Consider the following 21,730-nt stretch of genomic DNA (forward strand, 5'->3'; position numbering starts at 1 on the left):
TGAGTTGGGTTTTTGCCACTAGAAGCCCAGAGTAGGTGAGGATATAATTTTCTCATTCAGCTGAAGGTGGTTTGGAGGAAAGTTCCCCAAAGCAGCAGCAGAACTCACTTGAGGCACCCATGAAAGAGAGCGAGTCCTGTGCAACTGCTGGGTGCCCCATCCCCTGCTCCCCCTCCTTTATGAAGAATCTGGGTTGCGGGGGGCATCTGCTGCTTAAAAGAATATCTTATCTATGTTTCTTTCATTTATTTATTCCCCAGTCTTGGAATTGTTCCCACCTACTTAACTCAGGATTGAACCCCAGGTGGTGTGGTACCAAATGAGCCCCGCTGCAGAGTAACGGTGGACACTTCGGCCCCTGCAACACTTGAGACCACAGAGCGTCCTTGAAATACATTCCATGCAGTGAAAAGGAAACTGCCCGGCATTGATGCCAGCAAAGCTCCCCTGGAACTAAACAGGAATCTGCAGCCCGCCTCAGAGGCCTGTGCCTGAAACACTAGCACTACCCACCCACATGTCACTAGGAGGGTCTGTCTGTTTCCCGTGGGCTGGGGTCTGCTCTGGGTCGAGGGGAAAGAAGATGTAGAGACCTCCAAGAATGTAGGGAAGAGAAGCTCCGCAGCAGGAGAGGGACCACACAGGGAGGAGAGGTTTAGGCTCTGCCCTTACCACCTGTGTGACCTTGGACAAGGGACTAAGCTGAGTGAACCTCATCCAAAAATGGAACTAGTTATTCTATACTTATGGGGTTGTTCTGAGAATTAAAGTCGGCAGCTTAGGCCAAGTACCTGGACCAGAGGAGCCACTTCGAGTATAAGAGTTCCTCTTTCTTCTCACCACATGCTCCCTTTATGTGTTTGGTTTTCTTGTGGCTGAAATTCTAGGGTATTTTCAGTCTCTCTCAACCCTTCAAGCTCTACTCTGGCCAAAGAACAGGAGGAAAAAGGATGGCATGTTTCTCTCCCTCCCTCTCTCCCCCAACCACCCCATAGCAGATTTCTTATCAGTGATTTTTTGAGTGGGTCTCTCAGCTCCTCGGCATCTCCTGAGGATGCTGGGGATGCAGTGATCCCCTGAGATGCAGCCTGAACACGGGGCTGTGCCGACAACCTGGACATCCCGGTTGCCCATGGTCACCCTCCCAGCCTCGAATGCTGTCCCTCCACTGCCCACTGCAGGCCTCTCCCTTTTCCTCTGTTGGGTCCCAAGGTCCAGCCTACTTGCTTTCCTCCTGAGGGGGCCAGCCCTCCACCCTTGTCTCCCTGGTCCAGATTGACTACTGTTTGCTTTTGCATCCCCTGGAGAATGAGGTAACAGGAGAACTGGGGGAAGAGCAATACTCGGGTGGTGAATAAACCTTGGCAACCTACCAGGCCACCTCCGAGGGCTCCTCAGAGAGGACTTAACCTCAGAGTCCCTCTCCCCTCCCCCAGCCTACTGGCTCCCATGAAGAGGGGCAGCGGGAGGACTTTGGCCTTGGCCTTCATTTCCTGCCAGGGAGGACGGGGAGGACGACCACTCCAGCCCCAAGGCACCCTCCATCTGGACCCCAGGATTGGAGCTGGACAGTTTATAATGAGATCCAGGCCTCCTTCTGTTTCCTCCTCTCTTCCTTTCATTGCAGGCAGATCAGGGAACTTTCTGCTTCTGAGGAAAACAGCTGGAAAGGGTGGTGGAATGAGGGATCTGGGCACGCCTGGAGGGTGTCTAGAGAAAAGCATGGCCCAGTGTGGGCTATATGAGTGAAGAGATGGGCCACAGCTTCAGAGACTCAAGCATATCAGGTTGAGAGCTGCAAATGACAAGTTGTCTTGCCATTCATTTCACAAGTGGGGAAACTGAGGCCCAGGCAGATTAACCCATGGACTGATAAAAGTTTGTATGATACTTCACAATTTACCAAGCCTATCCACAGCCCTAAATGGAAAAGAATTACTTAAATGAGAAAACAGCCCTGGCTTGTGTAGCTCAGTGGATTGAGTGCCAGCCTGTGAACTGAAGGGTCACCGGTTCGATTCCCAGTCAGGGCACATTCCTGGGTTGCAGGCCAGGCCCCCAGTTGGGGGTGCCACGTTGGGAGTGTGTGAGAGAGGCAACCGGTCGATGTATCTCTCACATATCAATGATTCTCTCCCTCTCTTTCTCCCTCCCTTCCCATCTCTCTAAAAATAAATAAAATCTTCTTTAAAAAAAAGAGAAAAAGCATACAGAAGCACAGCTCCACCACACACCACATTCATTCACTCTCAACACTCAGATACCGCACAGACCAGGTGTGGGCCTGCTCTGTCCCCGGGGCAGTGCTAAGCCCTGAGCACTCAGTGACATGCAGAACAGACCTGGCCCTGGCCCAAGGAGCTCACATCATTGGAGGGTGCCTGGATCTGACTCCTCTCACTTGCTCTCACAACTTTCTGAGGGACACAGACAGATACCACTGTTCTCCCCTTTTCACAAAGGAAGAAAGTGAGATCAGACAGGGAACTCATTTGCTCAAAGCCACAGAGCTTTTTATTTTTATTTTTTTTGCAGAGCCCAGACTTAAAACTCAAGCCTCGATGTCAAGGCAGCTCCAGAAAGTCACCGAGGTGTGTGTAGAAAAATGTTTACAAACTGGCTCCTGGAGAGGGGCGGGGGGAGAGGCGGAGGCAGGGTGGGGGCCTCACTTGTAGCATTTGCTGATTTTTGTAGCAAAATGGCTGATTTCAAGCTACCAATCTGGAGTCACTGAGCATAGAACTGTGAAGAGATGTGGTCAAGCTGCTCTGTACAAGCTTCTCCAGCACACCACTGTTGATAGCTGTGTTTTTAAAGGAGTCCAATGGAAATGTTTCCAATTTTTAAAAAAATCATTAAGCCAGTGTCCCAAAGACTTAGTAATCATGGTTTATTCTCTCCCAAACAACCCTAAGTCTGAGAAAGAAGAGGCCTGAGAGGCGAGCCTCAAACCTATCAGGCAGGCACCGCCTGGTGTTCACAGGGCTACCAGGGCACTAGAGAGGAGAGAACCACCCTCATCGAAAGCTGACTGAGACTCACAGAGCCCTGTGCAGGCCTGTGCACAGACGCTCACACACAACAGATTTCTTTTTTGATACAAGAAAGGCCCCTTGCCAAGCAGGAATGGGCTCTGAGATTGGGATGCGGAAGGGCTCCTGGCTGTACTTCATCTGCCCAGAGGAGGCACCCTTTTCAATCTGCATGAAAGCCCTGCCTGTGTGACACCAACTCTTGTGAGAAGGTGGCCTGGGCTTTAAGTGACCCTGGGAGACGAGGACGGTCCAGGCAGCCTTTCATAGCTCATCCCATCCTATACCAGGGGCCATCTCTCCTTCTAAAAAACCTCCCTTTTAGCACTGAAATGTAACAGAAAAAAATACATGTGAAACTTCATGTCTTCCGAGGTGCCTGAGGCCCTGGGGTCTACAGTCCAGTAAACTTTTCTTCCTTTATCCACCCCATCCTTCAGGGCTTAGCTCAAAGGCCATGCCCTTTTGAAGACTTCCTCCTTCCTCAGGAGCAGTTAGTGGTCCCTCCTCTGAGCTCCACCGTGCAATGTCCAGTGTCACCTGTTACATTGCTCCATCAATATTTACTTTGCTGGCCACCTGCCTCACCAGGCTGCAAGCTCCCCGAGGGCAGAGCCTGCAAGTTATTTGTTTCTGTCCCCCAACCTGAAGCACCAGGCCCTGCACATAACAGGGCCTCAAGAAATGACTGTGAATAAATGAATGGGTTACCAATAGTCATGAAAACCTCAGCAACATATTATAACTTCAGCCCGCAGCCCGAGGGAAGAACGCCCTTCCTCCCCAGCCTACCACAGATTATGGCCTTTCTCAAAAGGGCCACCCCCAGTGGGCCAGAGACAGCCAGACAACTTAGAGCTCAAAGTAGATGAGCTGGCTTGTAGGACTTCTCCAAGGACACAGGGGACAGCTACTCATGGTCAGAAGGAAAGTGAAATGAAAGGACAAAGCAAGTCAGAGTTGGGGCACAAGTGAGCCAAGTTCAGGGACCGAGACACACAAACAGCCCCCAGGGAAAGTGGTGCTCGGAGCAGAACCCAGGGGTGTGTCTCTCCACCAGTCCAGCTCAGAGTGGAGCTGGGGCTGTGCCACAAGCAAGGAGCAGCCAGAGGAGGCCAGATGCCCTCCAAAATCCACCACAGCGCTCCCAGCAGGTGCAGGGGAGGGCCCAGTGCGGTAGGATGGAAGAAGTGGGGGTGGGGTATGCAGAAACACATCTCTGATTTAAAATATTTGCTCATCTCAACTGCTAACTTGTACTTATTTGAGTCTGTGGCTTTGGTAATAGTTTTAGTTCGCTATAACTATAACTGTCTGTCTAAATGACCAACAGATCCCTTCTGGAACCAAGACAGAGGCCACCCCAAAGCCACATATTTGTCCGTTTGAGACATTCTCTTTTACCTCTGCTTCCACTCATCAAAGATTCAGAAATACTATGGTCCAGACATGAAAAGCCCTGCCACCCAATTAAGAAATATTCATGATTCAAAAAAGAGGTTTATATGTGCCATTTTGTTTCAATACAGACACCAGTGGGAAAGAACCATTGTTCAGAAAAATCAGACTCATAGGACCCACTACAAGCTTCCCTCCAAAATGGATGGTTATGATATAAAAAAACATCAGACAATGGTTCAGGAAAAAGTGTTCATTCACTCATTCATGTATCCGTTTGCTCATTTGTTATTCCTTCAATAATTATGAATCAGCTCTAGCTGGTGTGGCTCAGTGGACTGAGTGCCAGCCTGTGAAGCAAAGAGTCGCCTGTTCGGTTCCCAGTCAGGACACGTGCCTGGGTTGTGAGCCAGGTCCCTAGCTGGACACGTGTGAGCGGCAACCACACATTTGATGTTCCTCTTCCTCTCTTTCTCCCTTCCTTCCCCTCTCTCTAAAAATAAATAAATAAAATCTTTAAAAATAATAATTATTATTACAAATCAAGCCCTAGCAAGTGGCCCCAGAGATAAACACAATGAAGGTCCTGCACCCAAGGAGGACCTCCTCAAGCACTAAAACAGAGTAGAAAAGAGGCAGAGAGAGCAGAGGAGGCAAAGTGCCCTGGCTGAGTGGAGTGGCTCAGCGGCTGGAGCATCTTCCCCTACACTGAAGGTTTTGGGTTTGATCCCCAGTCAGGGTAGGTCTCTCTCTCCATCTCTCTCTCTCTCTCTCTCTCCCTCCCCCCACACACACCCCCTTCCTCTGTCTCTAAAAATCAATAAATAAAAGGAAAAAATGGCAAGGCTCAGGGAACAGAATAGAGAGAAAAATAAAAAAAGTGAAAAGAGAGGAGAAATGGCCCCCAGATGGATAAAAAGCTCCAATGGAGAGCACTGTAAAGGATTCTTTATCCTTTATTCAGAGAGGCCAGATACAAAATGGGCCAGACCTGGTGATGACATGTCCCCGCCCACCACGCCCTCACTTGGCTGGTTCTTCTCTCTCTTCTGCAGCCAGTTCTGAGGCCTCCCACCCAGCAGCCCCGCGCAGAGGTACAGCACAAGCCTCTGACACATTTCCAGACCCACATCTGCCTTTGAAAGAAAAGGAACGTTCTGGTAAAGGAGAAAGCCAAGTGTTAGGACCATTGAGGCCATTCCATGACCAGCCAACAGGCAGTCTATGATTTGGAGGCTTTAATAATGAAATCTTCATTAATCGATTCCACTAACTCAGAATCTATCAGTTTTGAGGTTGGCTACACTGAAGTTGCTTTTATACTGTCCATAAAAGAAAAGGTTTCTTAAACAAATGACTAGAGGAAATTATATAATTATATTGACTCCTGGGGGCCCCTCCAGCCAAAGAGAGTTAGTAAGCTACTCTGTGTTTTGTGTGCCTCTGCAGAAGGATGCTGCTAATTGCACATGAGTCTCTGCATCAAAGCACATTCTGCAGACCCTCTGCTCCAAAGCCTGTGCAGCAGTTCACATAAGGAAGCAATGGTAAGAAAAACTCTCCTTCCCTCAACCCAGGAGCGAGGCTGTGAATTCCCTCTGCCCTCAGGCAAGGGTGGGAGGAAAGTGGAGGCTGGGAAATGAGAAAGTCCCTGGACAGGGTTCAGTCCTGTGGGGATTCTTGAATAGCAGGAAACCAGCCAAGCTTGGGTACAGGGACAGTGATGCCACCCCTTCTGTAGGACTAGGTAGGCTTGGACAATGGGAATATCCATGGTGACAACAGGGTCTGCAGACCACAGCACTCTCCCTGAACTTGTGCCTTGTTTCAGCCCTAGTTGTTTGGGATTTACTGTTATTTGCAGCTCAACCTAATCCCAACTAATTCCCTACTTCCTGGGTTGAATATCAGACCCAGAGAAACCTGACTGCTTCACCCCATAAAAGCCATTATTCCCCAAAGCAGAGATCATGGCCCATTGTAAAACCCAACGAAGGCCATAGAGACTGTCCTAGAAAAACACATGCATGTGAGGATGCTCCACCTGCACCTCAATATTCTTCCTAATGTCTAGGCCTGACCCGTAAGCTAAAAACCTTGACAAGGAAGATGCAAGTACCAAATAACTCATCCCCAGCTCAAGTGGTGCCAGGCAGGCCCTGCTCTCCCCTGGGGTCAGCAGGGGGCAAAGGACAGGGTCTCAGCTACACCCACCTGCTTCAGCACTAGCTCTTGAGCTGTTACTCATTGTTGGAGTGCCTGCCAGCCATAGGCACTGGGCAAAGTGCTGGGGCCACAGTGAGCCCCTGGGGAGCTCACAGCTAATCGGGGAGAAGGCAGGTGAGCAGGGCAGTGTGATGGGTTTAATATTAAAAGTATCAACAAAGAGCTAGAGGAGGGGGAAAGGAAACCATGAATTCCGCTGCAGGGAGGAGGTCCCATCTGAGTTTTGCGAGCTGGTAAAAGTGGGTAGTTTATATAAGAAACTGTGCCACAGAAACTCAGATTGTCCTTGGCATGTTCAGGACCCATAGGGCACACACACCAGCACTCCTGGACAGGGTGGTGGGGGATGGGGGTTTGGAGATGAGCCTCCAAAGTCAGGCTCCACTGCCGGGGGCCTTGAAATGGAATGCACTCTCAGGGTTTTGACCTGATGCTGCAGGCAACCAAGAGCCAGAGGATGATGTGACCAGATCTGTCTGACAGTGACAAGGAATGGGGGACAGAGGGACGGGAGACTGGAGTCTGGGAGCCCTTGGGCAGTGACTGGGGGTCAGACCCAGGCTTTGAGCTGGTCGGTGGACATGGTACCTCAGCAAACACCACCTGAAGTCACCAAAGCCAGCGGTTTCCACCACAGAGCCCTTGCGTCTCCTCCCGGTTTCTCAGAACAGGAAAGCTGCCCTCCTGTTTTTTCAGGTGCATTGTGCTTCCTCCCCCCACCCTGTACCCCGCCTCCCTACATCTCCCTGACTGGCTCTAAAGCAGCCTTTCATTCAGATGCAGACACTCGGGGGATCTGACTTCCTCTAAATCACCCACATTCAACAGCTGGATCCAACACGCATTTCCTGAGACTCTGCCGTGCACAAATCCTGTGAGGGACACACAGATAAAACAGGCCAGACCCTGCCCCAGCGGTTCCATGGTGCACAGGGAGGTGGGAGTACGCATCACTGTCCTTCCTGCAAAACAGCCTGGGATGTGTGCACATACGGCTGTGGTTGTTTGGGAAACTGAAGAGGAAAGGATTCACCCCATGAGCGGAATGGAAATGAGCCAGACTCAGAAAGTCTCAACTGTGGACCCTGAAGTTTAAAAAAACCCAGAAGAGCTGGTTTTCATTTCTCCCTTTCATAGCTGTGTGACCACAAGCAAATCACTCCACCTCTCTGAACCTCTGTCCTCATTTAGAGAGGGACAAACACAGTAGTACCCCCTTATCTGCAGAGGATATGTTCCAAGACCCCCAGTGGATGCCTGAAACTGAAGATAGTAGCAAACCCTACATATACTGTTTTTTCCTACACATACATGCCGATGATAAAGTTTCATTTTTCAGTTTGTCACAGTAAGAGATCAACAAGAATAATAAAATAGAACAAGTATAACCATATACTATAATAAAAGTTATGTGAACGTGGTCTCTCTCAAAATATCTTGTTGTCCTGTGCTCACCTGTCTCCCTGTGATGATGAGAGATGATACGATGCCAATGTGACGAGAGGAGGGGAGGCGAGGGACACAGGCATTGTGACGTAGCATTAGGCTACTACTCATCTTCTGGTGAGTTGGCTACTGACCAAGGGGCAGTGAGTGTATACAGCGTGGACACGCTGGACAGAGGGATGATTCATGTTCCCAAGCGGAATGGAGCGGGACGGCAAGAGATTTCATCAAGCTACTCGGAACGGCATGCAGCTTAAAACTTATGAGTGTATATTTCTGGAATTTTCCATTTAATATTTTTGGACCATGGTTGACTGTGGGTAACTGACACCACGAAAAGCAAAACCACGAATAGGGGGGCCTGTTGTACATTCACTTACAATGTTGGGAGGATGATCCAAGAAGATACCATAAAGCTCAGTGCCTGGTGATGGGATCATAATAAGTATGGGAAGCAGGCTCTAAAACGGCCTCCAAGGACCCTCCCTTCCTCTTGGTAGTCACACTGTGTAACCCTGTCCTGGACTTAGTGACTTGCTTCCAACCAGTGGGATATGACACAGAGTGATAGGACAGCACTTCAGAGATAAGGTTACGAAAAGACCGGCTTCCAGCTTACTCACCCTCCACTGCTGTCTTCCTAGCCTGCTCTGATGGAAGCCAGCTGCCAGGCTGGGAGCTGTCCTACGGGGAGGTCCACATGGCAGGACCTGAGCGGGACACTGAATTCTGCAAACAATGTCGTGAAAGCTCTCGGAAGTGTATCTCTCCCCTGACAATTGTTGAGATGACTATAACCCTGGCAAACACCTTGACAGCAGCCTGTGAAAGACCCTGAACCAGAGGACCCAGCTAAGCCGTGCTTTGCTTCCTGATTCACAGAAACTCTGAGATAATGTGTTTATTGTTTTCAGCCACTAAGTTTCAGGGCAATTTGTTATGTAGCAGTAGCTGACTAATAAAATCAGGGCGATCCTGAGACTGTTTAGCAACTAGCTCAGGTGCTAAGCAGTTAAAGCAGATGCTGACAGCAGCAAGGGAGTGTGTCTTGCAAGTTCTTGCTGAGCCTCTTACTAGATCACTGAGAGCTCAGGAAAGGGGTCTGGGAAGGGACAGGTCAAGTGCTGGGAATTTATCTTATGGAAATAATCACACATGGGGCATAAAAGTACCTACTTGCAAGAATATTTGCTGCGGCACTATTTGTTGTAGCAAAATATTGGAAACATCTGAAAAGTCGATACCCAGGGGACTGGTTAAATTAAGGACATCCATGCAATGAGCTATCATGCAGCCATTAAAAAGAATGAGGTGTGTGCTGATATGGAATGATGAGCAGGATAGACTTTGTTCAGGGGAACAGTGGCATCATGTGTGTTAAATGTGTGTACATAAACTTATCCGAAGGCTTGTAGCTGTAGAAATAACCTGGTAGCCCTGGTTGCCTCAGAAAGGGGAACTGGGGTGGGGGCAGGTCAGGGATGGGAGAGAAGCCTAATTTTTCTGTTTCCTAGACTCCCCTGTGATGCTCCTTCCATCACCTGGGGGCGGGGAGGCAATTTTGACTGTGCTCTGGGAGGACTCATAAACCCTAACTTGGTGTCTGGAGATTTTCTAAATCGGGGATTGCCAAGTGGAAGGGCCCTGGCCCCGCTGCCCATTGACAACCAGAGCAGTGCTTCCTGCAGGAGATTTTATTGGATAAAATGGTTCCTCTGCTTTAATGAAGAGAAGTTGGAGCTCGATATGCCCCCTTTCTTCCCTTAGTTCCCACTCAACTCTCCACCATCCATCCACTCGCCATCACCACTGCCACCTCTGACTAGCCTGGGTCAGTCTGAGCTGAGTCCAACCCAGTCCAGGTCTCTGCTGAAGCTGTGGGGACTCACCTGGTACGTCCGGAGATGTATTGACAGTCATGAAGGCATCTGACAGGCCAGCTTTTACGGGGTGCTGGGAGGAGCTGATTTCCAGGACGGACATTGGGATCTGCAGCAGGGAGAAGAGGCTCCATCTAACCCCTAAACACTCTTGGGCCAGCCAAGACATTCCCTCTGCTCTCCAGACCCATCTGCCTGCTTGGCGCCGCCTCTTGGAGGATGTGAAGACATCTCACATGCAAAGGATCCCATTCAAATTTCAAGTCTTCCCCACACCACCAACAAGCACATTTCCATGTTCTATGCTCCACCTTTGTGAATGGCACCTCCATGCAGGCCAGAGACCTGGGAGCCCTCCCTTTTCTTCATTTCTGCCTCCTCTGTATAATACATCTTTAAATCCTGTTAATTAGCCAGCCAACTGGCTCTCAAATCTATCCAGTTCTTTCCATCGTCCCCCACCAGACTCCAAGCTGGCAGCACCTCTCTCTTAACTTATCTCCCAGCATTCCCTCTGAGCCACCAACAATCTGTTCTCCACTCTGAAGCCAGAGTGACCTTTGTCAAAGGCAAATCTGGTGTCCCCCTACCCGTCTTGCCCCTCACTCTCTCCCCTCCAGCCACTTGCCTTCTTTCAGTGCTTCATACGAGCCATGATCTATCCCGTCACAGGATCTTTGCATATGCTTTTCTTTCTCCTGGAACATGCTTCATTCTCCTCTCTGCTTCCTTAACTCCTATGCCTCCTGCAAAGTTTAACTCTTTTCCTTAGGGAAGCCTCTCCTAACCCCCCTGTGACAGGCTCTGGTGACACAAGGCACCTCTACTTAGGAGCACTTTTTACAGTGGCAATTCTACATTTGCCCCTGCAATTATTGTCCATTGTCTCAACAAGACTTAAATTCTACAAGGGCGGGGCCCACAGCCATCTTATTAACTGCTGTATCCTCAGCACCAAGCCCTATGCCAGGCATATTTCAGGTTCTCCACCAATAGTTGCTAAATGGAAAAGAAGGCTCCACAAGACCCAGTCACGTCTGAAGATGGGCTTACTCACCTCCTTGTAGCCAAATACAATGCGGCCATCACGGTGCAGGGCTGCCTGGAAAGTGAAGCTGCCCCTGTCCTCCCGGCCTTGGAGGTAGACATGGTCCCACTGAACAACAAAGACTGTCCCTGTGGAGAACAGCAGAGACCTGGCTGCATGGGGAGGGAATTTGGGGAGCAGGGCATTGCAGAAACAGTGGCCAAAGTGGATGGGCCACAAGTTGGGCCTCTTAGGGACGATGCAGGCAGTTTGCAAATTTGACTGAAGGCAGGAGCTGGGTAAGCCACAAATATCAGCCTGGCTTCCAAGCTGGAGAGGAACCAGAAAGTCCTACTTCAGCCCCCAGCTACCATGCTTGAGCATCTCTTACTCCAGGCATGCCCCTTCCTTCTTGCCTATCCTGACACAAAATAAACAGGAGAAATAGAAGAAATGCCTGTTCTCCTGGGGTGGGAGATTGGGTGTTCAAGGACAACCTGCTGAGCATAAGAAACAATAAAGGTCCCTAGTACTCATTTCCCCTCTACTAAGAGCCAAGCCCTTTATCTCGTTAACTCATCAGATCCTGCCGGGGAGCAGGCATCTTGCTGCATCTTACAGATGAGGGGGCAATACAGAAAGGTGGAGTGACTGCCTTACTGTGTGACTATGGCAAGTCCCTTGCCCTCTCTGGGCCTTGCATTCCTCTAAAGGGAGCCCTGGTACTAGGTGACTTAAACTCTGAGATCGGTCTCACCGTTGTCAAAGTAAGCAACCGTGGAATTGTCGGAGTAGCCAGGGTTGAAATTGGCCATCAGAGGGGCCACGTATTGAGTAGCTGTGAGCATCCGATGGGTCACGTCACCAGTAAAGATGAAGCCTAGGGTGGGAAGAAGGGCAGAGGAATCACCAGAGAAGGCCCAGAGGGCTGTTCCCTTATGCTTTCTCCCCAAGGGCAGGAAGGAGCCATGCAGACATAGCTAGAAGCCAGCCTTGAACCTCTGTCCTCTATACTGAGCTGGTAGGTTCAGGGTTAGGTGTGTACGGAACCAGAGAATGTTCTCCCTGCCCCTCCAGGTGGGCACAAATCCCCACCTCTCCCTCTCCCTAGGAACGTACACAGGAATCAAAGATGGGCTCTTGGTATCAACAGGGAGTCTGGTCCCAGGAACCAAGCTCTCAATGCAGCCTCCCTTTCCCTCTCAGTCACAGATTCAGAAACACAGGGACCATAGGGACTGCCCACACTGGCCTGAGCCAGCCGAGGGACACACACAGGAGCAAGTGAGCTGATGTGAGGGAGGCATTTGAACTCACTCACTCACCTCCCTCCTGATAGTGGGCTCCCAAGACAGTCAAACATGGATCCCTCCCTGGCCCATCTGTACAGCCCTATCTCCAGTGAACCTCCCCAGGTATGTCCCCCAAGTTCTGGCTGAGAGCTCCAAATCCTCCCTCAGACCTACTGACCCGGCCTTACCTCCCGTTGCTATGGTGATCTGCCGCAGGGGATGCCCGTAGAAAGGGAAATCAAAGGACAAGACCACTCTCTGCATGGGATAGGACAGAGTCAGCGTGGGCCAAGCTGCAGGCCGGGGGGGTGGGGGGGACTGGACATCTACAGTGCTCCATGCTTGTCTGGACAGGGTGGGGGGGGCAGGCACATCCAGGGCAGGCTGACGGGACCACAGATGGGCACCCCAATTCTGGCCAAGCCATCCAGGATACCCTGGAAGTCACCTTCCAGATTATACACCTTAGGCCATAGCCATGCCCCCTGACCAGGCGGGGTGGGGTGGCTCCCAGCACCCCCGCCCAGGGAAGCACTGCCGGGAACCGGGCACTCACCGAAGCCTGCCGGTGGGTGTTGGAGAGGATTCTGTGCACCTTCACTTGGCTCCGGTTGGCTTCGGCCATGTCCACCCACAGCTCCTGGCTGCGGGGCTCGCTGGGGCCGTACAGACGGGACACATAGTAACTGTGGTTGTCCTCCTGCCACCACCCAAGACAGAGCCCACAGGAGGCATGAGGTGTCAGGCATGCCAGGAACCCCCTCTTCACGTCCCCCACCCACATTCTCATACAAGCAATCATGGCCCTCCTCGGGAGCTGGACCTGTGGTCCAGATGGCTGGTTTACTTCCGGTAGCTCCATACCTGGCCCCTAGCCCTGCCCATACAGCGCTGGCCTCAGGCACATCCAGACCTGCTGTGTCCATGCTCAGCCTGGTCATTCCCAGACTGGCCAGCAGGTTTTCCTGCAGCCCCTGAGTCCCCATGAAGCATACAAAGGCAGAGCTTGGCTTGAGGCATCAAAGAGAAACAGAGAGGGCAGCCCCAAACAGAGCGCTTGTTTTCAGGGAGCTCCCAGACTGGGGGGCAGGGAGCTCCCCTGCTCCGGGAAGTACCCTTTCTAAGGGAGAAGGAAAAAACTGGATCTTAGAAGCTGCCAGTCTAAAGATGGAAGCAGACCCTTGATCTTGGGCAGTTGCTGGTCTGATGGAGGAGGTGGGACTTATGCAAACTGAATACACAGTTATAGAGCCTCAAGCAGAGAGATGATACAGGTCCCATTGTACAGTCACTAGAGGGCTCAGAAAGGGGAGAGAAGCAGCAAGGATTTCTTCAATGTGTATTTCTAACCTCTGCTATGTGCCCAATGGGGATAAAATAAAGAACAAGCCAGAACACAGCAGGAAGGTGTTAATTCTATAAAGACTTTCCTGTGTAGGAGCATTTAGTACCAGGATTGAAAACAGGCCGGGAAATGGTTGGTGAAAGGGTGGAAGAGCCAGGAGAGGAAGCGTTGTCACAGCATTTCAGCCCACGGGGTGGGGGTTTAGGGGGGAGTCAGCTGTAGGAGAAACGGAGGCCGAACGGGCAGGTTCACTTGGCTGCAGCCACAGAGACAGGGCTGCCGACCTATGAGAAGCCCCGGACGTCGTGGGTCATCAATCAGGCTGTCCAGCGGCAGTGGCTTCAGACACAGCAGAGCAGACCATGTGCTCTCTGCCAGCCTGCAGCTGCCCAGCCAGCCCTTGCCCTGGGCCCAGCATGAGCAGGGACAGGATGTCAGCTCTCCCCACCTGCCAGGAGGAAGACTGCTCTTCTGACAAGTGACATACTCTGGGCACCTGGGGTCAGGGCAGAACTGGGGGAAGATGAGCAGAAGAAACATGTAGACCAGGGGGTAGATTTTGCACAGCCATTGCCTGGTTTTACATCCATCAAATAAAACTAAAACATGTTTGAGGCCACATCACTCCGCTCACAAGCCATCTGGGGCACCTGTTGCCCTTGTGACAAAATCCAAACCTTAGCCTGGCACCTGAAGTCCCATCATGAGCCAGTGCCACCTTCTCTCCAGTTTTATTTCCTCTTCTCAACTTCCCCTGTGCATCCTTGTGCCCCCACTGACCAGACCAGACGCCTCTGGCAGTCTTGTGCCACCAGTGGTCACTCATGCCTTTGCACATGCTGATCCTCCTGCCTGGAATGACCTTCCTCACCTTCTCCCCATGGCTGATACCCACTTCCTTAATGCTTAGGTTAAACCTCGCCTTCTTATTGACCTTCTCCCCCTACTTGCCCAGTGAGGTCCTCCATCTCTTGCAAATGGCCCCCACCATGCATGGGAGCCCTCAGAAGATATGTGTACCATTTGTGAGAATCATATGAGCCCACCCTTGTTTGATTTCTGGTTTTACTCATGAAATCACCTGAAGGGGCCAACCTGATGCCACCACCCTTGGGGTGAGGGCAAGTGCCCACGTCAAGGATATTGCCTCCCATTGCTGCCACAATCACACACCCTGGGGTCCCAGAAGGTGCTCAGGGGAGGAAGCACTATTTCCCAGATCTGCCTGCGGGCACCGAAGGCACCTGTGCCTGTGGCCAGAGCTCTCAGCCTTCCTCAGGAAAGCAGTCCTTCCCACTTCTGCCTCTCATTCGACTCCCAAGGGGATCAGACGCCATGTCTTTCCTCCTGGGTCTCCAGCTCTTCCATCTCCACCATCTCTGCTGGGGATCCTCACCTTGATCAAAGAACATACAAGAAACCCAAAACATGCTCCCCTCCCCCGAAAAATCACCTGCCAAGAAAGAGAGCTCCATGCACACCAACTCATGCCAAGAGATATGTACAAAGATGTCCCCAGCCTGCTTCCTGGATTTCACATAGTCAGTGGTTTCTATCCCGCTGCAAAGCAAAAAATAGGGGACCCTGAACAACACTGTGTATCTGATGGTCTGCAGGACCCTAACTCTGACCCCAGCTCAGTTGTGACCACCTTCCAGAGCCACTGCCACAGCTCACCTCTTCTTCCCTCTGGTTCAAATATAAAGGTGGTTTATTGCCCTGGCTGGTGTGGCTCAGTGGGTTGAGCTCCAGCATGCTGACCTAAAGACTGCCCTTTCAATGCCCGGTCCGGGGGCACACACTTGGATTGCGGGTCAGATCCCCAGCTGGGGGCATGTGAGAGGCAACCGATCAATGTATCTCTCACACATCCTTGTTTCTCCTCCTCTCTTTCTCCCTCCTTTCCCCTCTCTCAAAAAAAAAAAATAAATAAAATCTTTGAAAGTGGTTTACTAACTTACGAGATTTAAAAAAAAAAAGTGGTTTATTAAAGGGCATGGGTTAGCTTTAAGATTTTCCTGAAGAAAAGAAAACAAGTTAGATGCTATTCAGGCTGTTATTTAAATTTCAGCTGCCCTCCCTTCCCCCAACACCCAGCTGCCCAAACTCTGATCCCCTGACAAGTGGGGACAGGTGAGGTCATCTCTGCACCCATGGCTCAAGGTCCTTGCATCCTCGGAGCTGGAGAAGTGTTTGCCAAGGTGAATGAGGGGGGAAACCAGACCCTTCTTTTTGCCTTTATAAGAGAAGAAGGAGGGATTGATGCCTGGCATTGGGTTGAAATTCTGGAAATAAACCTCGGCTATCTTTTTATGATCTATGGGTGAGGGGAAAATGAGTGGCCCAGCAGAGCAAAGCAGCTCCTTTTGTGTGCTGTTGTGGGATGAATTGTGTCTGGCAAATTCAGCCCTAACCCCGAGTACCTAGGAACATGACCTTATCTGGAAATAGAGTCTTGGCGGGCACTAATTCCAATGATGGATGTCCTTATAAAAGAAAGAAGAGGGAGATTTGAATACAGAGGCACAGAGATGACACAGGGAAGAAGGCCATGTGACAATAGCAGCAGAGGTTGTGTGACACAGCTTACAAGCCAAGGAACACTAAGGATTGCCAGGAGCCACCAGGAGCCGAGAAGAGGCGAGGAAGGAGATTCTTCCCTAGAGCCTTCGAGGGACCATGGCCTTGCCAACGACTCGATTCAGCCTTCTGGCCTCCCAAACTGTGAGAGAATGAATACATTTCAGTTGTTTTGAGCCACCCAGTTGGCAGTGATTTGTCCTGGAAGCCGTAGGAAACTAATACACTTGCCCACAGGTGTGTTGCTGTGGCTCAAGTCAGGTAACCCTGAGCTGTCTCCCCTCCCATGTCACTGTCCTGCTCAGAATGTTCTGGGCTTTCCAGCTGCCCTTTGATGAAGGCCACACTCCTTGCCACAAATTACAAGGCCCTGGGGGGCAGACTCCAGATACTGCCTGTTCAACATCCATTCACCCCCTCCACTTTATTACCAGAATGTTGATTTTGTAGCAGGCAGCAATGGAGCCAGCTAAAGAACCTCATTCCCCAGATGTCTTAAGGGTTACACGTGACACATGTGACACACGTGACATGTGAAACAGGCTGGCTAATGAGATAAACTGAAGGTTCTAGGGGAGCCTTTTGAAAGAGGTTAAATTTGACTGCTTGCCCCTCTTGCCTTTGCCCTTCTTATTCCTTCCTGGAGTGCAGATATGATGAATGGAGCTCAATAGCCAGCTTGTGAGTTTAAGGACAAGAACCGCACCTGAGGATGGTGGAGTGAAGAGCTAGATGGAACTTGGGGCCCTGATGACATGTGGGAGGAATGCTTGTTGCATCCTTGGACTCGGCCCTCTGATACACACACACCCCCACACAAAGCTTTCCTGATGCGTGGAAGTCTGGCCCCCATCCCCACACACATTCCTTTCTCCCTCTGCTCTTCACACTCCAGCCCTTTGGGGCTCCTCTGAGTCACTGAAATCACCAAGCACTTGTCTGCCTGGACCCTGGTACTTCCTGTGCCTCAAAACCTCTTTCTTCTTCCAACAGAAGCCAACTCCTCCTTGTCCTTCAGGCCTCAGCTCTGCAGTCCTTTCCTCAGCAGCGCCTCCCCAAAACCCCTGCTACACTCCCCACACCGAGGACTGCTCCCTCTCAATGAGTTGCGCACTTGGGATGATTTATTTGGCTTTTAGACTTGTTCCCTCCACACCTGCCTGCCCTGTAAGCTCCCTGCAGGGAAGGTCAGCCTTTATCGATGATGCTTAACCACGGAGTAGGTGCTCAACTGGAGGATTTGTTAACGAATGAACGACCATTCAGTTTCAAAGCATGGCTTGTGAAACGCCTGCCCACCCTTTGTCTGGCCGCTGCCATGCATTCTGGTGACTAGAACAGCATGGTGTGACCAAACAAAGCAGGACGGCAGCTAGCAGGGACAGGTGTCACTGTACTGCAGGAGTCAGTTAAATACAGCTCCCCAGCAGGAACCTGAGCAGGCCCGTGTTTTGTAAAATGGCTGTTTGAAGGCTGGGGGAAGGGTCTTGTTTCCATCAGCTGCTTCCTGGGACTCGCCTGGTGATAGCGTTCGCTAAACCTCCACGCGTTGGAAGTGAGGGCCCTGGACAGAACCCACGTTCTGCAGTTGTGAAGCCCAAATATGCTGACCTGTCCCTTGCTGCCTCACTGAAGAGGCAAAGGGTGGGGTGACTGGGGAAGCGTCTCACCAGCCCATTGCTCCGACTCTTCTATTTCCCATGAAGGAAAATAGTTAACTGCCCCAGCAGGTGCTGCTCCAGGCTGAGTGCTGCTGGGGGATCCTTGGACAGACAGAATCACCTCACTCTTTGAGTTCCCAAGGGGCCCTCTGGTGGCCCCTGTTCAGTGACGAAAGGTCTTGAGGAGCTGCTGCCTCTATTTCCTAGGCAGAGATTCTCTCCCCTGAGTTAGCAGGTCCCTGGAGAGGGAGGGCCTCGGCACATGGGCCACGCTCAGGCCAGGTGGGTGAGGTCAGGTGCCTCAGGCCTCAGAAGTGCCAAGGCAGCCAGCCCACCAGGGGAAGAACTGCCTCAGGCGGCACTGCCATGCAAAATCTGCCATAGGTCCCAAACAGGCCCCAACAGACAACCTCTCCTGGCACAGGGTGACTGATTATTCCCAGAACAGTGAGGCCGGAAGCTGTATCTATTTAGAGCCCTGGTCTGAGGAGGCTCCACAGTGATGGGTGAGGCCAAACTGCAGCCCACAGAGAAAAGGGGACAACTTGGAGCTGGGGTCATTCCTGGACAGAGCCAAGAACAAAGGCCACGGGGGTGGGGAGGTGCTTGGGAGAACTGGAGGAAAGAGAGGGGCAGCTGGCATTGGCAGAGCTGTGACAGTTGCACGGGGTATTTCAGATGGATCACCGCATAACAACTCTGGGAGGTGAGTACTAAAGTTAGCCCCATTTTATAAGTGGGGAAACTGAGGCCCACATATCTATCTGAATCCATGTCAGTCTCACTCAAACACGAGGCCTTTTCCTCTGTCTACTGTTTCTCAGGTCTTTCAGTAACTAGTTCACTGGAAGGTGACTTGGGCCACCTATCAGTCATTGGTTAAAATCTCTCACATCATAAGAACTGGCGTGGGTCCTTTAGGGCAGCAGTCCCCAACCATTTTGGCACCAGGGACGGGTTTTGTGGGAGACAGTTTTTCCACGGACTGGGGGTGAAGGGATGGTTTTGGGATGATTCAAGCACATTACATTCAAGCTCACTTCCTGCTGTGCAGCCCGGTTTCTAATAGGCCTGGACTGGTAGCAGCCCGAAGCCCGGAGGCTGGGAACCCCACTTTAGGGAGCACAGAGCGCAGGGACAGTGTTGCATTCATCTCTTCACCTCTAGCACCCACCTGGCACAGGGCTTGGCACCTGGCAAACAGTAGGTGTCAGGGATCTGCTGGCTGAATGAGTTCAATCAACAAGGACCCCACAGCTGCTGGTGCTGCAGGCTGTGCTGAGAATGTGCGACGTGGCTCCAACAAGGACAGCATCCTCCCCCATCACCGATGTCAGGTGGCACAAAAACCACTTGTGTAGGACCCCGCTGCCTCCTCTGGGAATCCAAGCCCATGGAAAGCATTCCCATCGCTGGGACACCCCCCACACAGGAAGGTGTCTCCTGCTTTCTCAAGTTCTTCTCCGAGGAGTAAAGCTAACAAGGGAGGTGCTTTCAGCACAAGGCAGAGGAACCTGGTCCCACCCGGCTTACACATGGAAGAAAAGCATTAGATCAAGTGGCTGACCATCCAGCAGGCCAGCAAGCATGGACCATGGGCAACTCTGATGTCAACAGGGCATTGTCCTAAGTGTGACTGCTGGGCCGTAGAAAAGGGAAGGAAGACCTTACATGCATCTGGATTCAATAAATACCTTCTGTGTAAGTGAAAAAGAGACAAGGATTGAAACAGAGAAAGCAGCCCAGGTTTCCGACAGCTTTTCAGGTCCCTGAGGTCAGACTGTCCTGCATCTTGGCGCCCTCACTATAAACCTTCCCCCTGAGACAGCTCGATTGCTCCTTGGAACCAAAGGGCCCTAACTAGAACAGTCTTGCTCATGGCATGATCAGAGCAAGGACTTCCAGGGATACCCCAGACAGTCCGTCACCAGCACAGATAGTGAGAATCTGAATGGGAAGACAGAAGCGAGAAACCACATTTCGGAGAGAACTTTTCCCTGGCAACACTGGCCACCATGTCTTTTTTCTTCTACAAAGTTAGTCACTGCTGGCTTCCTGACTGACCACTGGGAGAAGAATCATGTGGTTTGGAATTCTCCAAACTTGGCAGTGCTTCCCGTCTATAGCTGCAGGTCCCTGACCGTGTTGCCACTGGCAGCAGCAGTTTTGAAGATGGAAGTCCACTCAGGGCGGAGACTAATCAATGCCTCCTAATGACCATTCTCTCCTTCTTCCTCCCTGAGTAGCAGAACCTCCCAATTTTAAGGAAGTACATCACCACCCAGTTCCCAGCCCCCGTTACAGCTGGGTGTGCTCAATGACTATGTTTGGCCCATGGAAGAGGAGCAGAATGATTGCCCTCAATAGGAATGGGGCCCTCACCTTCCTTGGTGATCACTGGCTGGGCTGCAGATGTGATGGTGGCCCCTGAAACAGCCATCTTGGACCACAACACAGAAGGCACTTATTGTAGAGGAAACCTGGGTCACCAACACCAGGGAAACACTCCATCAATCCCTGCTTACTTATGCTCAAACTATTACATATCAGAGAATAAATTTCTCTCAGGTCCAAGTGCCTTGTAACAATAGCTGAATTTGTATCCTAATTAATACAAGCTCCTAAGCGGCCTCCTCAGGCCAGTCAACCTGAGGGTTTCTTCACCGTAATCCATACAGATGTCTCTTAAAAAGGATCTGTGTCCTGGCTGGTGTGGTTCTGTGGCCTGGGAACTGAAAGGTCACTTTTCAATTCCTGGTCAGGGCACAGCCTGGGTTGCGGGCCAGGTCTCCTGTTGGGGGCATTCGAGAGGGAACCAATTGATTGATTGATGTTTTTCTCTCACATCAATGTTTCTTTCTCTCTCTTTCTCCCACTCTCTGAAAATAAATAAATAAATCTTTTTTAAAAGACTTGACTGGTGTGGCTCAGTGGATTGAGCTCTGGCCTGCGGGCCAGGAGTTTGCCAGTTTGATTCCTGGTCAGGGCACTTGCCTGGGTTGTAGGCCAGGTCCCCCAGGGTGTGAGAGACGCAACCAGTTGCTGTTTCTCTCACACATGATGTTTCTCTCCCTCTCTCTCCTCTCTCTAAAAATAAATAAATAAAATCTTAAAAAAAAAAAAAGGATTTAGAGGCCTTGCTTGGCAGTTAACTTGCCTGAGAATTCACCCAATTCACAGCCTGTCATCGCATTTGACCTGCTGTCTGTGGGGCAGTCCCTTTATTCCAGAGGGCAGCCCCCCAGACACTGTGGACTGGAGGCAAGGCACTAGCCGGAGTGGCCTGACACTACAAAGGGTCAGGGAGCACAGCACACGCCAGAGCACTTGGCAAGTTCATCAAAGGGAGCTACACTTCCTTGAAATGCCTGCAGGAAGCCCTAGTCAATAACCCCCATTCCTTTGGGGAAGCAGCATGATGTGGATTTCAAACATTTTTGACCATGAAATCCTTTCCTCCAATTAGTCTTCCATGGAAGCTCAATACATAAATCACATCAAAGTAAAGCCACTCTGGGAGAAGTAAAAAGAAGGACCTGGAGCCAGGTTGAGCTACTTCCTTCTCCACACCCTCAATCCACAGGAGCCCAGGAAGCACCTGTGGGAACCCTTAGGGTTCTGTGGAGTGCAATTGGAAAACCACTGCTCTAGGATCAAGTGCAGGGGCTGTGACATCAGACAGACCCAAGTTCAAAACCTGGCTCTGCTACGTAAGAGTGCCAAGCATTACTCTCCACTCTGAGGATCTGTTCTGTCAGTACCCTTCCTCGCAGAGTTGGTGAAAGGATTACACAAAACATATCAATGGAAAGCTCTTAGCTCAGTGCCTGGTCCACAGCAGGT

The 21,730-nt window shown here is 51.0% G+C and overlaps 1 protein-coding gene across 3 annotated transcripts in view; it reads right to left on the reverse strand.

Annotated features, from left to right (window-relative positions):
* Positions 1 to 21,730, reverse strand: part of PLXDC1 (plexin domain containing 1) — a 62,562-nt gene that overhangs the window by 20,849 nt on the left and 19,983 nt on the right. For all 3 annotated transcript variants that reach the window (XM_090291772.1, XM_090291771.1, XM_090291770.1), the window contains exons 3-7: positions 12,858 to 13,001; positions 12,490 to 12,559; positions 11,767 to 11,889; positions 11,040 to 11,158; positions 9,992 to 10,091 (exon numbers count right to left, since the gene is read on the reverse strand). In XM_090291772.1, the coding sequence (XP_090147898.1) occupies positions 9,992 to 10,091; positions 11,040 to 11,158; positions 11,767 to 11,889; positions 12,490 to 12,559; positions 12,858 to 13,001 (556 nt within the window). The remainder of the gene's footprint in view (positions 1 to 9,991; positions 10,092 to 11,039; positions 11,159 to 11,766; positions 11,890 to 12,489; positions 12,560 to 12,857; positions 13,002 to 21,730) is intronic.

This window comes from Furipterus horrens, unplaced genomic scaffold (genome assembly GCF_987537825.1).
Source record: "Furipterus horrens unplaced genomic scaffold, mFurHor1.1.pri manual_scaffold_11, whole genome shotgun sequence".
Taxonomy (NCBI): domain Eukaryota; kingdom Metazoa; phylum Chordata; class Mammalia; order Chiroptera; family Furipteridae; genus Furipterus; species Furipterus horrens.